Source organism: Hibiscus syriacus, unplaced genomic scaffold, assembly GCF_006381635.1.
Source record: "Hibiscus syriacus cultivar Baekdansim isolate YM2019G1 unplaced genomic scaffold, ASM638163v2 tig00110338_pilon, whole genome shotgun sequence".
NCBI lineage: Eukaryota > Viridiplantae > Streptophyta > Magnoliopsida > Malvales > Malvaceae > Hibiscus > Hibiscus syriacus.
In genome coordinates, this window is record NW_024062691.1 from 2,075,464 (window position 1) to 2,092,951 (window position 17,488).

The window sequence follows — 17,488 nt, forward strand, 5'->3', positions numbered from 1 at the left end:
TCAATAAAAAAAAGCTTAATCATATAACCCACTTGTATAATTTGTAATAAAATATAAATCCTAAATACTTTTGATAAACTGATGTGGTAGAAAATAACTTAATAAGTTTTTTTATCGAACATCAAAATCATATTAAGATAAGAAAATTTTAGAATAGGCATCGCAAACTAAAACGTATTATTAGTTTGACACACTAATGTACACCATTAATTAAATTATTATTATTAAATAAATATAAAAATATAATGATTTATTCACAATTTATCCTTTATTATTATTTAGTTTAAATTTTTATAGTAATATAATTCGATTATATTTTTTATTAAATTTATAATTGTTTTAAGAATTTCTATTTGTTTAGGAGTGGAGCACTTATTTAAATTTGTAAAACCATCCTAAAACAATCATCAAGGAGACCCTATTTTGCCAGTAAATCGCATTCTTCAACATACACTGCCGCCGTCAAGAGAAAACCAATCTTTTTCTTCACCAAACGTTGCCCAGCTCGCCTTGAAATACTATTTGTCGCAAAGACACCAAATTCGAAACCAAACCAATCTACTTCACGACCTGTTCTTCCATCACCAAACCAAGATAACAAAGTGTTGGATCCCAAAAAGGCGCAAAACATAGCAATTTTGTTAATGGCACTCAATGTGACTGTCAAGGAAGTTTGTGAAGCCCTTTTAGATGGTAATAAAATTGTTGAAATTATAGTTCAAGTTTCGTTGATCTTAAAGACTTAAAATGTCCATAATTTGCACAAATGTCATTAAGCTTGGGTATATCACGTGTTTGATGCTCTGCTTTTTATATATTGCAGTTTGAAGAAGCAGCAGCAGCATATAGATTTTTTTTTAAACAATTTTAATTGCCACGTAATATTTTCGTTAAAGGGTTAACGGAGTTAACACCTGAGGGATTAAAACCGAACAAATCGATAACGTTAGGGATAAACGCACTTAATTTTTGAACTAATGACCAAATTTGGCTAGACCGAAAACAAAGTGGACTATTCATATAGTTTACTCTTATAATTTTAATAAAAAAATATAATCTAATTATATTTTTATTAAATTTAAACTAAATAATAATAAAGATTAATTATGAATAGATTATTATATTTTTTATATTTATTTAATAAGAATAATTTAATTAATAATGTACATTAATATATTTCGATGTGAGATATGCAACGTACACTCTAAACTCATTCATTAATATATATATAAAATATCTTCTTTTTAAGAAAAGAAATCTTTTGTATTAAAATTCATAGTGACGAGATTTATCAAGTCTCTTCTTATCCTGAAATACATAGGCACGCGTATCCGTAAAGCTTTAGGACCGTAACATCCCTTTCACACAGAACTGTGGTATTTAGTATTTGCAAAGCCAAAATACAAAAAGGAAAAGTCGCTTATAGCATTGCAATTGTTTAGTCATCTTGAAGAAAGTAGAAACAATTGCAAATCATCTTTCAAATGTGTGTTTTTTTTTACTTCCACATACAGTAATCTTAAATCATTTTATAATTACATATACTATATTTCCACTCACACCAATCATTTTTCTCCTCTAATTAAGGGGCACACAATCCCATGCAGGACAGGCCCTGAAACATTTAACTAAGTAGAAACAATTTCAATTTTTTGAAACCGGAAAACGCCCCGATAAAAGACGATATTGATTATTTGTGGCAATCCAAGATGTTGATGGAAGTGATCTTCTCCTTCATTAATTCCATGATTTGAGAAGCCGAAGGCCTAACAATGGGAGACTGGTGAAGGCAGAGTGCAGCAATTGAAACCATAACCTCAGCTTCTTCCAACTCAAACTCACCACCCAAATGTGGATCCACCAATTCCTCCACTTTCATCTCCGCCTCAATGGCTCTTAAATTGGGTGCCAATATTGATGTCAATAATTGTCCCCTCTCAGGGCAAAAAGCTTCCATACCAGTAACAAGTTCCAGTATGATAACACCCAAGCTGTACACATCGTTCTTTTTGGAGGCGAACCCAGTCCTTAAGTAATGAGGGTCAGTGTAACCAGGTGAGCCTATCATCACTTGCTTCATCCTAGAACAATAGGGTGGCATCACCGTCGACGAAAACCCCATCTTTGATGACCCAAAATCGCATAGTTTACAGTTAAATTGCTCATCCAACAAGATATTTGAAGCTTTGATGTCGCCATGAACTATTTGGAGGCTGCATTTCTCGTGTAGGTATTCGATTGCTTGAGCAAGTTGGTAAGCTATGGCCGTGCGGTTCTTCCACGGAAGTACTTCCTTATTCCTTTCGTGTAACTTTTGTTGTAAGTTTCCATTAGGAATGTACTCAAACACCATGGCCCCTTCCTCTGAGAAAAATGTATTAAAAAGATTCAATTAATCGAAAAGACTTCATCTTTATTTCTTTTTAAAGAGTAAAGCAAAAGACTCACGCAACGAACCTAGATCATCGCAGTAACCGAGAAGTTTGACGATGTTGTTGTGACGGAGACGGAGCAAGATATCCAGTTCTTGTTTGAACACTTGGTTTAGTCGATCACTACCGACGTGGACCTTTACTGCTCCTTGTCTTGAACCAGACAAGTTAGCCAAGTAGACATTGCTGAACCCTCCTTGACCGATTACAAGTGAGAAATCCTTGGTGGCATCCTTAATCTCGTCCCACTTGAATTTCCTGACAAACCCTTCTCCATCGACAACGGAATCTTTCCCCTTGTTTTGATCAGGATGAGTGTCCGACGTGGGCTTACCTCGTCGGAATTTCCTAAGCTTAAGAAATTTGAACAGAAACCCCATGGCAAACAACAAGGCTAGAACAAAGACGAGAGAGAGTATGATGAGGATAACGATTTGATAGGGAAGGTGGTGTTGGATTGTTTTTAAAGAGGTTGTCGGAGGGTCACTGGAAGAGGGGGAAGCGACGCAGAAAGTGAGCGTAGATGATAGAATGAGCATTGATAGTAATAAGAAAATGGAGGGAATGGGAGGGTACCAGCAGACAAATTTCGAAAGACATAAAATCCATACCCTAGATTTGTGAGTGGTCAAAGATGTAGCCATGGTGACGCGCATAATCCGACAAACCTCCATCTAATATTCCGATGTAAGACGTGAGAGAGAACACAAAGAGACAAAGGATGAATACTGGAAGCCTCCTTGGAAAGCCACAGAGGTTCTTCTCTTTTACGCCTAATATGCCGTTTGCGTTTGAGTTTGACCGACCGGCTAATTTTGTAGGGACCATATTTTTAACATTTATATTATATTTTGTGTTATATTTCTATTGAATCAAATAGCCACACCTAATTAATATGATAATTTCATTTATTAATAACATAAAAAATTAGTTTTTAATAATTCAAATATGTTTATAGATTTTAAATATTTTTTGAATTTTAAAATTTAAATTTTTTACATAAAAAAAAAAAATAACTAACGTTGATAACTTGATATCAACAAAAAGATAAAACATTTTATGTCAATTTAATGAGTTTGTTACTTTTTTTCATTAGTAGTTTCATTTATCAAAAAGAATACAAAGATTTAAAAAACATAAAGATTAAAAAAAACCTTTTCGGTTCCAAAACTTCGCCTTGACTAATATGAATTGACCTGCGTCGCACACCTAATTTCGGTGGATAAGTCTCTCAACATAGATTTTCTACATACAAAAGAACTCGACCTCAACACCTTACTTAAGCAATATCAAACTGCTTACCATTTGAATCAACCTCTGTTGGTAGGATTAAAATATTTTTAAAAAATATTCATTAAAGTAATTTTTAATCTATACTTATATAAATATAAATAATATCTTTTTTAATTACATGAACGGCTTAGGATGAAAAAGAATTAAGATGGTATTCAGATAACCTTTAATCCATATTTATGAAAATCCCAATAATCAAATCCTGAAGAAAATATTTGATGCAAATTCATAAAAACGAAATGTGAGGTTGAACTCATCAATCATGATTACCAACTCCTCTACTCGGATTGTCTTGTTCAATTCTTCAAAACAGAATAAAACATGTCCCTCTAATTTAAATATATGATTCAAATCCTCATGTCATTAATTTTAAATTGGGTGTCTCTAACAAAAGAATACACATCGGCTTAAGAAAGCGATTTCCCAATGGACATACAATATATAACTTATTTTTCATATGTACGAAAGTCTTTCCTTCTATTTTTCTTATAATAATCTTGGCGATCGTAAGGTAATATCTGTCCAATTTTTTTTAAATTGATTGATGATGCATACACCCTGCAAACGAAATTTCTCAAACTCAAGATTTCTAAAGAGAACAACATCTGCTTTTATAATTGAAACCACTTGATGGATTCATCTTTCTTTTTATTTTTAAAGAGTCTAAGGTAATTATAAGACAATATATAGTAAGAATATTTCTTAGTCATTGACGACACACATATATTTTACGGATGCAATTACTCGAATTAAGATCCTTAATGGATAATAAAACTCCTATTTACCATATAAATTACTCTATGAATTTAATCTTCCTTTCCATTTTACTTGATAGTTTTAACTTAAACTTGCATATTAATTCAAATTTGTTGCAACATTTAGCTATGCATGTTGTTCATGCTCGGTGATTTATTAGATATAAAATGGTATAAAATCATTTGTTAGAAAAATTAATTTGTCACTTTCGCACAAATGTCCTTATCAATCTAACAACCCGTGCCTTTTGATATTGTTAATAAAATAATATAAATGTGTAGGCATTGTTTATAATGTCAATGATCGCACGGGGGAATGGTCAGATCAATTTCCGTCAATAATTGGGTGGATAGTATACATTTTTTTTATAACAACCAGTTTCTGATATATTGATATCTAATTTAGATCAAGTACTGTAAAGGTAATAACGATCTTTTAATTTTATTTAAAAAATTTAATATATCATCTTATTAGATCAATTGATTGTTAGTACAAAATTATATACATTTTGATGCACAATTAAGACTCATTAGTTTTCGAACAGCCGTCCGTAATCTTCAAACACTGGATTTTATTAAACAGACCCATTTATCATTTTACATTATAAATATTTTTTAATTTCTATTAAAATATTTGTTTTTCAGTTCACTCATTAAAATGTTTTCTCCTTATAAATTTTGACATTTTAATAAACAGACGTTAAAAAATTAGAGCAATCCGCGATTGTCAAATAAATCCTTTATTATAATAATTCCTTCTTTAAAGTATATATATATATATATATATTTCTTCAATTTACATCAGAAAATAATTTTTCCCCTTTGATTTTTACCAAAAAAAAAAAGTTAATGACAATTCTTTTTTCTACTAAAACTCGTTACGAATAATAATATTACTTACAATGAAAAATATCATGATCAAATATTTGTTTTCAATTTTAGAAGAAATATCCAAATTTCAACTAAGTACTTAACTATTATTTAACACCATTCAAATATTTTAAAAATTAAAAGAATAAATTAATTAAATATTTATCAATATTTTAATCATATTTATAAAATTATATTTCCACTACTAATACACAAAACTATAATCAAATTATAAAATGTATCAAAAACCAAAAATACAAGCAAGATAATTTATTGCAAAAAAAAAGTAAAATAATTTGACGTACACTGTAAAACGACATCGTAATAGCTGCAGGGCAATGTGTACATTGACCAACCAAATCGGTATTAAGAAATTGCGGTTGCCTTCCCACTCATAGGGCAGGCCGCAACGAATCCTTTTCTTTATTTACTTAAAAAATATTCAATGTATGTACTACTTATTATCCTTTTTATATTTAAAATAGGCTTAGTACTATTAAAAAAAAGGCTTAGCTGATGATACATTGTCCCTAGATTATATATTTTTTAATTTAATATTTAATTTTTCCCAAAAAATATCTAAACTTAAATCCTATTACTAAAATTATCTCAATATGTTAATTTTATTTAAAAAAAATACGAGTCAATAAAAACGTAATATAATATGGGACACTTTAATCACATCAATATTAATATCGTGTCTTTATTTCTATAAAAATATAATTAATATTATTCAATATAATATTACTTTATAAAAGGATTAATTGGCAAACTAAATAAACTACATTTTTTTAAATGTGTATAAAAGATAAACATATGATTTTATGTTAGAGGTGAATTTATAAAATTTTAAGGAACGAAAATAGATTATCAATAAAAATATAATAATAAAATATTTAAATTTTATGAGAATTTAAAATTTTCAGGAGACGATTGTATCATCACTATTCATTCATACGATATACATGTGTAAATGAACCAAGCTTGAACGAACAATGTTATGTTTGTGTTCGTTTGTTTATTTTTTAAGGTTTTCATGTTTAATTCGTGTTCGTATTTGTTTATTTATTGTTCATGAATATGCTCATTTAATGTTCGCAAACGTGTTCGTTTATATATTCATGAACATGTTCATTTAGCATTCACAAACATATTTACTTAAAGTTCATTTAGTGTTCAATTATTAGTTTTAGCCTTTCATTTGCAAGCAAAAGAAAATGATAAAATTACACCACCAGTGCTTAAACTCAAAATTCACAATTTAAATTTCAATTTTTACCATGCATTTAGGGGTTGAGTGTTTACTTCAGAATGATTAAGCACTGAATGATTCAAATGCTGAATAATTCAGAGGCTCTGAATGAATTAGTTATGAATGTGACATGTTATTTGATAATGGTTCTGAATCCTTCAGAATGTACTTCTGTGCTCAGTCATTCAGCACTGTTTTGCTGAATCAATTAGCACTGAATCATTCAGAGGTGTGAAACAAACACGTTGAATGGTTTCATTATGAGGCAAACAAACTGCTCCTTAGTTTAGTCCATATCTTCACCAATATTTAAAATGTAAAAAAAATAAAAGGAAAAGAAGAATCGAATAAACGAACTTGAACGTGAACATAAGTGAACGAGTCAATAAACGAGTTTGTTCGTGAACATAAACGAATCAAACACACATTTGTTTGTGTTGGTTCATTTATTAAATTAACATAAAAAATTTATTCATACTCATTTATTTAGCTTAACAAACGAACATTATACGAACAATTTACTGAACGCTATGTTAATTTACACCTTTAATGATATAGATGTTCATCTTTCTCAAAAACTTCGATTTGAAATCACACTTTTTTAATAAAAAATTTTCAATACTTGCATGTTCTGATAACCAGAATCTGAATTTCACAAATAATAAACATTTTCCTTCTCAAATAGTTACGAATACTTAATTAATGTAATATTTTATTTTTAATTTAATATTAAAAATAAATTTTAATTTAAAATGACACATGTCATATTTTAATTGACTTGCAATTTTTTAATAGATCTCATGTTTTGAGACAATTAATGTAACATAATTAAAGTTTAATAACATTTTAGATAACAAAATTAAAGTTTAGAAGATTTTTAAAATATATATATTAAATTGAAAGGATTATAATTTAGAAGATAATTTATTAATTAAGTCTTTAAATTATATTAATTTGATTTAGAATTGAGACGATCCTCTCCAAAATTAAGTTGATTTGCATTTAATAATTATTACAGTATGATTCCCTTCCCGCTTCGCTTGGGGAAATATTCTATAAAAAACTGTTTCCATTCATACATAATTTCTTATCACTTTTAGCAAATATCTATTAACTATTTTACTAGATTCAGCAAATATCACTTTTAGTAAATACTATATATAGAGAGTCATACATAGACAAAGAATGGGCTTTTTGGCCCAATAAGGATAACGATTTTTTATTTAAGCTCATTAGGGTATCTCGGTTTATATTTTGGGATGTACAACATTTTCTACAGTGTTATTAGAACTCGTCACGCTGAGGGGGGAAAATTGGCCCAGTAAGGTATATGAATTTTTTATTTAGCCTAATAGGGCAAGTAAAAATTTATTTTAGAATCTATAGTATTTTCTACAGTAACATGAAACTCGTTATGTCGAGATGACGAATTCTAAGAAAAATATTTTTTATTTTAACTTTTTACCTTGTTGCGATAGATTTTAATAAAAAATATATATTTTATTAGAACTCGTCACCTCGACGTACCAAATTTAAATAAAAATATTTTTTATTGAAACTCGTCATCTCAACTTGACGAGTTCCAATAACACTATAAAAAATATTATAGATCTCAAAATAAATTTTTACTTCCCCAAATGAGTTAAATAAAAAACCCGTTATAAAAAAAACCCAAAGGATGTGCGATCGTAACAAGTAGGTGGTTCCATGAGGGAATATATAGGGATACTCAATTACAATTTGGGCGTGATCTAAGCCATATTTTTAGGGTTGTGAGCTGTTGGGAGAGACTACGAAGAACTTGGAGGGCAAATACGGATGACGCAATGTGGGTATCCGAGGCGTATTTAACTGATATTTTTTATCTGTAATATTTCTTTTTTTTAACATCAGTTGATTAATATTTTTCGAAGTAGTACTATTCGGCTGACGTGGCATAAAGGTGCATTCTTGGGAATGCGCTTTCACGGGATTCTGATGACTCGGATGCCAATGTTTGGAAGGCGCATCCCCGAAGACGTGCCTTCCATTAAATGTCATAAATACCCCCATCCGTTTTCCCCCAATTATAGGATAATTTTAAAATTTTAAAAAATATCTATCAAAAAATTAATAAAGAATAATTTTTTAATAATATAAGATATTTTTGTTCACTGATATTAGTTAAATTGTCTATGATTTAAACAAAATTTAATCATTAAAAATGAATAATTGAATTATAATATATCATTATTATGTATTATATTATATAAAAAATTAGATGATTATAAGATAATATTTATTTATAATTTTTTTTAGTTATTGACGGAACATACATTCATGTTGTTTAAATCAATGACTTCTAAAAACAACTCCCCTTAATTATTAAGTTCACTTGATTTAATCCTTAATTTATGTCTATCTGTATTCCTAAATAAACAATGTTGCTCAAATTGTTACCGAAGTGTTGTAACACTTCATGCAACAATCTGCGTACATTGCAATGTTTTAATACTATATCTATTATAAAATACCAGCCATATGAAAACTGGGGGTTTATCATGGAGCAGTAATGTTTATATTTCTTTTTCTTTTTTTTTAATAAAGTTATAGGAGAGGAATAGAGGTAATTGGAGAAAATAGATGGAATATTTATGGTATTTAATGAAAAGTGCATCTCGGAGATATACCTTCCACACGTGACATTCGAGTTATCAAAATCCCGTAAAAATACGTCTTCGAAAATGAGTATTTATGCCACGTCAGCCGAATGAGTGCTATTTCAAAAAAATATTGATCAGATGTTAAAAAAAAAAATATTACAGACAAAATGTCAGTTAAGTCTGTATCCGATAGAATAGCTACTATAGTTGGCGTTTCCAAAATACGCCCCTTCCACTGCAAGTCTGCAGAAATCTTTACCAAATCTTAAACCCTTCGGCCTTCAGGAGGTGGTGGCAGAAATGAGCTTTGAGGGTGAGGCCACTCTACTTCATGATGCTGCCTTGCCATAATAACCACTCCGTACTCAATGACTAATCTTCACAATTCCTTCGAAGCTGATCTCGTCGTTGGCGTCAAAGCCGTGCGGGCATCGCTTTCGTTGCGGTTGAGGCCTTGCTTATCTCCACAATTGCCTGGCTCTCTCTTGTTTTCTCCAGCATCACCACTCATTATTGGCGTCGTTTCAATTACTGGGAAGAGAGTCCCCATTCCCTTTCTAGTTCCATCCCTTGGTCCTCTTCCCCCAATCGCCTTCCTATTCCTCCTCGGCTTGAATCGCCACAAGCCTCTTCTCGTAACCGTGACCTCTCGAAGCGTGGAAATGGAAAACGAGAGCTTTCGTGGAACGACATCGTTTTCCGTATTGCAGGATCCTCTCATTTGTGGAAGCAACGGAAAGAGATAGTTCGGCTATGGTGGCGACCGTTGAAAATGCGAGGTCACATTTGGTTAGAAGAGCAGGTCCCTCCTGAAGAAACCGACGATTTGCTTCCACCTATCGTGGTTTCCGAGGACATCTCAGGTTTCCGTTACACTAACCCAACGGGATGCCCTTCTGGGCTCCGAATCTCTCGCATTTTAACGGAATCCTTCTGCCTCGGTCTGCCCAACGAACGCTGGTTTGTTTTAGGAGATGACGACACAGTTTTCAATGTCGACAATCTGGTAGCAGTTTTAAACAAATATGATCCTTTCGAGATGATGTACATCGGAACACCCTTAGAAAGTCACTCCGCTCATACGTATTTCAGCCACTCTATGGCGTTTGGCGGTGGCGGCATTGCTATTAGTTATCCTCTTGCGTAGGCTCTCTCTAATTTCCACGATGATTGCATTGAGAGGTACCCGATGCTATATGGCAGCGATGATCGTCTACACGCTTGCATTACTGAACTCGGTGTTCCTTTAACTAGAGAACATGGTTTTCACCAGGTAATAAACAATAAATTATTAGAAATTCTGCTGATTGATCTATTTGAATATGATAAACTAATTGAATATTTGTTTTGATAGTGGGATATTAGAGGAAATGCGCATGGTCTTTTATCTTCTCATCCAATTGCACCATTCATTTCAATTCACCATTTTGAATATGTGGATCCATTTTATCCCGGACTGAGTTCGATGGACAGTTTAGAACTTTTTACAAAAGCTATGAGAATTGAACCCATGAGCTTTCTGCAACGATCCATCTGTTATGATCATGAACACCATCTCACCTTTTCAGTTTCACTTGGCTATGTTATTCAAGGGTTCCCAAATATTGTGCTACCACGCGAGCTAGAGAGTGCCGAGCATACCTACGTTGCCTGGAATAAACTAGGACATCCACAAGAATTTGATCACGACACAAGGAAATCATACAAATCCGTTTGCAAGAAGCCAGTTCTGTTTTTCCTCAAAGATGTAATGAAAGATGGCAATGCTACAAGTACATTGGGCTCTTATACCCGGGCCAAAGCCAAATATGATCTGAAAAGAAAGGTTTTCTGCTTTCCGTATTCCCGTCCATTGCAATATGTGCAGAACATCTAGGTTTTAGGGTATCCTCTTCAAAAGAATTGGCATCTGGTGTGTCGTTATGTTCTCATAATTGTTTCATAAGTTTTTCCCCTTTGGTAGTTTAAGGTCTTTCTGGTCTCATGATGGTTTGTATGTAATCTGACAGATGCCGCTTCGGTTATGTTGTAAAGTAAACAATACTCGCGATGAAGTCCTTCAATTAACAATTGGTCAGTGTGAGAAGGGGGCTCTCAGTTCGTTTACTGATTCTCTGTGAATGATCAAGGGATGCTGTTGAGTATGCACGTAGGCTCATGATGGACCCCAAGTTATTTTGTGCTTTATGCTTTTTAGCTGCATGGAAGATTTTGGCTGTGCTTGGGATTGACATTGGGCGTTTGTCTTATTGGAGTGGCTTGTTGTATACACTACACGGTTGATAGAGTTGAAGATTAGGTTACAACTTCAGCCCAGTCATTCTTGCCTTCATTTTTGTTCAGAAGGTAATAAATCATATACTAAGGTATGTTGTAACATTTGAGCTTGTTGGTGCAGTGAAACTGGGCATTACTTGTGGATATCAGAGATTAAATTAGTTAATTTTGTATTTGATTTGCCTCAAGATTCCCAGAGTTGTGCACTATTTGTTCCTTAAGGCATGAACTAATGGCTGTATGAACAATGTTATATGCTGGCATCTGAGTAACATAACTAAACTTTTTGGGTTCTTATTTCACAAATTGTGGATTCTTCCTCATTTTACTTGGGTGACAAGGAAGCCACAATGTAAAGATAGACTTACAACTGATTTATTGCTTCCAAATTTTCCACTATCTGCTATGGTAATAAACTTTGTTTGAACATATATATAAGTTCAGTTGTTTTATTAATTTTTTGGTCCAAATTGGTTTCAACTTTTGGGGTGTAGAGAATGACGTCTACCAAAGAATCCAGCTTGATTAAGAGTGTGTTGGACATTGTTACCTGACCTTGTGAACCCCCGGAAGTGGATTTGGATCATTTTCATGCATTCAATGTTTGGGCCCCATGGAATGCGAATGTTGGGTTAACGATAACAAGTATATCAATATAATTTTTGGCATAATAACAAAATTAACCTTCCATATTTGCACAAATGATCATTTTGGTCTCTTCATTTTAGCATTTTAGTCCTTAAATGTTTTAATTTTTGGTCCAAATAGTCCGTTTTGGATGGAAATTGTTAGTTGACTAACGATCAACACATATCATTGATGTGGTATTTCCCCACCCATTTAATTGGTGATGTGGTATGTTCCATATAATCACTTTGGTGGTGTAGAATATGCCACGTCAACAATTAAACACGTATTAAAATGACATAACATCAGCATGTATTGATCATTAGTCAATTAACGATTTTCATCTAACATAGATTATTTTAACAAAAAATTAAAACGTGGGGAGTTAAAATATTTAAAAAAAAATGGGTCAAAATGACAATTTGTACAGATATCGAGGGCTAATTTTGTCATTATACATATAATCTATTGTTTTATAATTATTATTCTGTTAAAAGAAACATGAATTAAAAGTCTAATTATGTAATAAAAGAAGAGATGAAAAAATATTAATTGCAGTACAATTGTAAATGATAATATTACATCATATGTACGAATAAAGCATATAAATGTAAAATGATATTTCATTCTTCGTTGTGTGGTTTAGAATTGCGTTTGAGACGTTGAAAGCACCCTCCGTTTTGATTTTTGATTTAATATTTTTTTTTCATAACATTTTGAGCTGCTTTTTTTTTTTATCTCAAAACCCTTTTCAGCAATTATTCAAATTTACCAACTAACCATTCCAACCCTAACTAACTTCAATCACCCAACCATTTTCCATTTGCTTCATAGATGTAACTAGAGGTGGGCGATGAGAGACTATGTCTTCCTAAAAATTCAAATTTTTATATATTTTAAATAATTTTTTTTATATTTTTATTGAAAATATATTTTCATACTCCTCAAATTTTATAAATTATTATTTACTTAAAATTTTATAAGTTCGTCTCTCCTATCATAAAATCATTTGATTTGCTTCTTTTAAGTATCTGACAACAAACTACTAGACCAAACCTATAATCTTACATCTCCAGTTCATCTGGATTCACGTTGGTTTCGGCCTATCCCTAATTAAAATAATTGGAAACATTGGACACCATCTGATTCAGATGTAATAACAATTGCTTAATTAAAACTTTAAACAAAAACTCACCACCACTTCCCTCACTTGGAATCTATGATGTAATAAAAACCCTTAAATAAACAAACACAAAACATTATTTGCAAACTACGACCATTGAAAATATTATAATAATAAAAAGGCAGACAACATGAATTGGACACACAGCATTGCCAACAAGCAAAGAACAATTATCGTTGTTATCATAAATCAAAAACCCAAAACTCTCTACTTTGTTTAACTACCATCTGTCTTTCTTTGTTTATGGAGATTAAAATGAGAGTTAATTAAGGTAGTATCTTTTATTAAGTTTAATCAAAACTTTAAACATTTATTATCATACATTTATACTTGCTTATGACTTCAATGGGACGAATCATATTGTGATCCTCAAATTTTTTGTTCTATTTAACATTTTAATTTATTATTTAAATTAAATTACAGACAAATTAGATATTAGTTATTTATTTATTTAGTTTAGATATTTAATATTTTTTTAATTTTTAAAATTATATAATTTAAAGCCCTCTATATTTTTCGTTAAATTGGACAAATTTTCTTACATAAGAGACTGAAAGAATTATTTTTTTCATCGAAGTCATTATTACATTATATTATGGAGACGTTTGAAATATCTAATAACTTTTGGGAGGCATGGAGCTACGTGGCATCTTTGAGAAGACATTATTCGAATTATAATATTGTTAATATGCTAACATGCATGCATCTTGAAAAAAGACATTCATACATCTTCATGAAGATATCAAGTGATCAATGTAATTTTCTTATAATATTGAAAAGACTATATTGTTTCAGAAAATAAATTAAAATTAGTATTATATTTTAAATTTATTTTCTCAAAATAACATTTCAGTTATTTTATCGGTTAAATTGTGATGTTACAATAATAATAATAAAAATAATAATAAAAGGGGTGAGATGATTGTGTTAGTGTGAGACGTACGTAACATGCGGAAGTGAAGACGGTGTGAACGGATGAGAATTAAGTGTGCGTCTGGTTTATAGAATGTAAGATTATAAGTGGGAATAAAAAATTATCAGGGAATAAGATTACTGGAAATGTTGTATTTTATGTTTGGTTAGTTTAGCATAAATATAAGATTACCGTGTTTGGTTAAAATAATAAAAGATTATTAGAATGTATATTTGATCAAATTATCCTTATTATATATTTATTTTTTAACAAGTTAAAAAATATTTATATATTTTTATTAAAAAATTGAAATTCATAAAATTTATATAATTTTTTTTACAAAATTGAAAATATAAAAAGGTCGAATGAAAGGGTAAAATTTTATTTTAACCCCTGAATTTCATATAAAATTTTAATTATAGATTTTTTTTGTAAATCTAAAATAGTTTAAGGATAAATTTGTAATTTAACTTTCGTAAAATTTTTAATATTCAATGACAGAAGAATGATATTTTGAAAAAAAAATTAAGGACATTTTAGTCTAAAATGTTGGTAATCCAACAATACCTACGGAAAGGGAGGTAATGACATTCCCGATAATATACCCTAAAAAATTCACTATTGATAATAAAACATTACCGTGAATGAGATTCCCGACCAACCAAACATGTGAATGTGTATTCAATTCTCATGAAAATTTCACATAACTCGAACCAAACATCCCCTAATAAGAGACAGAGAGGGGTAGCGGGCAAGTTGCATGAGCGGCTACTTTGCCGTAACATAACGGCGATGACAATTGTTAATTTCAATTTAAATATTATTTATAATAAATTTAAAATATTCATTATCAAAATTCATTTTTATTGAATCTGGACTTGAATTTAAAAACTGTTTTAATTTTAATTATAAACTCGACATGAAAATTTTAATATTCGTTAGATATATAGCAAAAACACTGTTTAAATAATTGGGATAGAATATTAATATAGATGAAAAAAGGGATTTGGAGTTGAAAATAAATATTATAGAAAAGGAAAGAAAAAAGGAGAAGAGTGATGGGTGGGAAACGCAACGCACGTTCTTAGCATAGCGGCTAATAGAAAGGGTGGGGGGCCTCTGACAGCTGCGACAATGTGATGCTGTTCTGTACCCTTCTAATTTCATAGTTTATACATAATTTTGGTATAAATAAATGAAGAGATGAGGTAGCATAAGGATGGAGATTAGCAACACACATATTTGGGGTTGATGTATTTAAATGTAACGGTGTGTCTTCAGGGGGTCCTTAATATTATTAACATTTTCAATCAAAAGCAATAGCCCCTATCACATCACATGCAACTTACTTGCACGGGACCTACGGATTTTTTTATATATAATATCATAATGTCCACCGAGATAAGATCTATTTCCCTTTTTTTAAACTATTGATATATTACCATCTCATGTAATTTTAGTTGAATAATGCTCGTTTTTTATTATTTATATAAATAATATTTTTAGGAGAAATATATCATGTTAATTGCATTTCTCAAAAGATGTATTTATAGGACACCTCTCTTATTAAAAACGTTAAAAATTAAATATATTTTTTTGTATAAAGGAAATGTGTATATGTGTCAAAGACATATAAATGCGAGACTATGAGTTGAACGGTAATGACATACGTATTTAAATCTTTTAAACGTATACTCATTGACACACACCCATACCACCGACTTGATTCGTGCAAACATGTGTCTTAGACAAATATCATGTACATTTTTTCTTTTCAAATATTTTTTAATGTTTTTTTATTTTTAATCAATTATTCTTTTTTTCATTTTGACCCATAATCAATACAAACAAAAAAAAATCTAATCGAGATTATTATCTCATAAAATAAAAATATTCTTCTAAATAATATATTTCGAAAATTATTCCTATAATTAATTATTGTTATTGTAAAATAATAAACAAATTATTATTATTATCGTAAAGTAATAAACAATATAACTTTGCTTTAATTACTTCAAACCCTACAAACTTTTATTCTTTTTGAAGTAAACATATTGATGGATGAACGTAAATGGTAGAGTATGTACTCATCCCTAAAATTTAAATTTGAGAAAATCGCCTCAGTGACCAAAAATGCCTTATAATATACGATTTTAACCAACTTTTTTTGGATTTGCCAAAATGACCAACAAAATCGTAACGCGAAATAAAAATCGCAACGCGATCCCCAGAATCGCAAATCAGTTTCCAAAATCGCAACGCGATTCTTGACAATCGCAATGCGATAGTACAAATTCGCATTGCGATTTTCCAGAATCGCAACGCGAATATGAAAATCGCAACGCGAACACATAAATCGCAATGCGTATCCGTAAATCGCAACGTGTATCCGTAAATCGCAACGCGTATCCGTAAATCGCAATGCGTATCCGTATATCGCAACGCGTATCCGTAAATCGCAACGACAATACGTAAAATCGCAACGCGTATCCGTAAATCGCAACGCGATTTTTAAAGCGCCATTATAATCGCTACGCGTATTTTATTTTCAAATTACAAAAATGAATATTAAGACAAAATCCCGTAATCGCAACTCATAACCTAAAACCTAAAATCACAACTCAGTCCCATCTCCATCTCTCACTCTCTACGGCGAAATCCGTCCCCATCTTCGAAGATTTCCGTCCCCATCTCCGGCGAAATCCCTCATAACCATTCACGGTCAAAAATCCCTCACAATATTCAAAAATGGAAAATCAACCTCCGAGGGTTAGTTTTTTTTAATTATTTTTATTTTGAAAATTTTGCATTATTGTAGGTTTTTCATATTGAAACTGATGATAAGTTTACTGGTCATTTCAATAATAGATTAACCATTTCACTTAGATTTCATTTCGCGTTACGATTCTCTCGTTGCGATTTTCATTTCGCGTTGCTATTCTCTCGTTGCGATTTTCAAGTTAGTATTTGTCTTTGTCTTTGTCTTTGTTCTGTCTTTTGGTTGAAGTAATGCAATCCATTCAAGTTTCAATTTGCAGAAGAGTCGCAACAAGATAAATGAAAATCGCAACGTGAAAATGACTATCTGCAACGAGAAAAATGAAAATCGTAACGAGAGAATCGCAACGCGAAATGAAAATCGCAACGAGAGAATCGTAACGCGAAACCAAAATCGCATTGCGATTTTCATTTCGCGTTGCGATTCTCTCGTTGCGATTTTCATTTCGCGTTGCGATTCTCTCGT

The 17,488-nt window shown here is 31.1% G+C and overlaps 1 protein-coding gene and 1 pseudogene across 2 annotated transcripts; one reads left to right on the top strand and one right to left on the bottom strand.

Annotated features, from left to right (window-relative positions):
- Positions 1-405: 405 nt before the first annotated feature.
- LOC120120395 (probable receptor-like protein kinase At4g10390) lies at positions 406-3,221 on the bottom strand. 2 transcript variants are annotated; one of them, XM_039140057.1, is made up of 3 exons: positions 2,458-3,221; positions 1,683-2,364; positions 406-418 (listed from the first exon to the last, which is right to left on the bottom strand). In XM_039140057.1, the coding sequence occupies exons 1-2, from the start codon at positions 3,104-3,106 to the stop codon at positions 1,691-1,693; spliced, it is 1,323 nt and encodes a 440-aa protein (XP_038995988.1). In that variant the 5' UTR covers positions 3,107-3,221; the 3' UTR covers positions 406-418; positions 1,683-1,690. The 2 variants fall into 2 exon arrangements, with proteins under 2 accessions (XP_038995988.1, XP_038995987.1); XM_039140056.1 differs by lacking the exon at positions 406-418 and having other exon boundaries at positions 1,614-2,364.
- Positions 3,222-9,644: 6,423 nt separating this feature from the next.
- On the top strand, positions 9,645-11,665 carry LOC120120438 (annotated as a pseudogene).
- Positions 11,666-17,488: the final 5,823 nt, after the last annotated feature.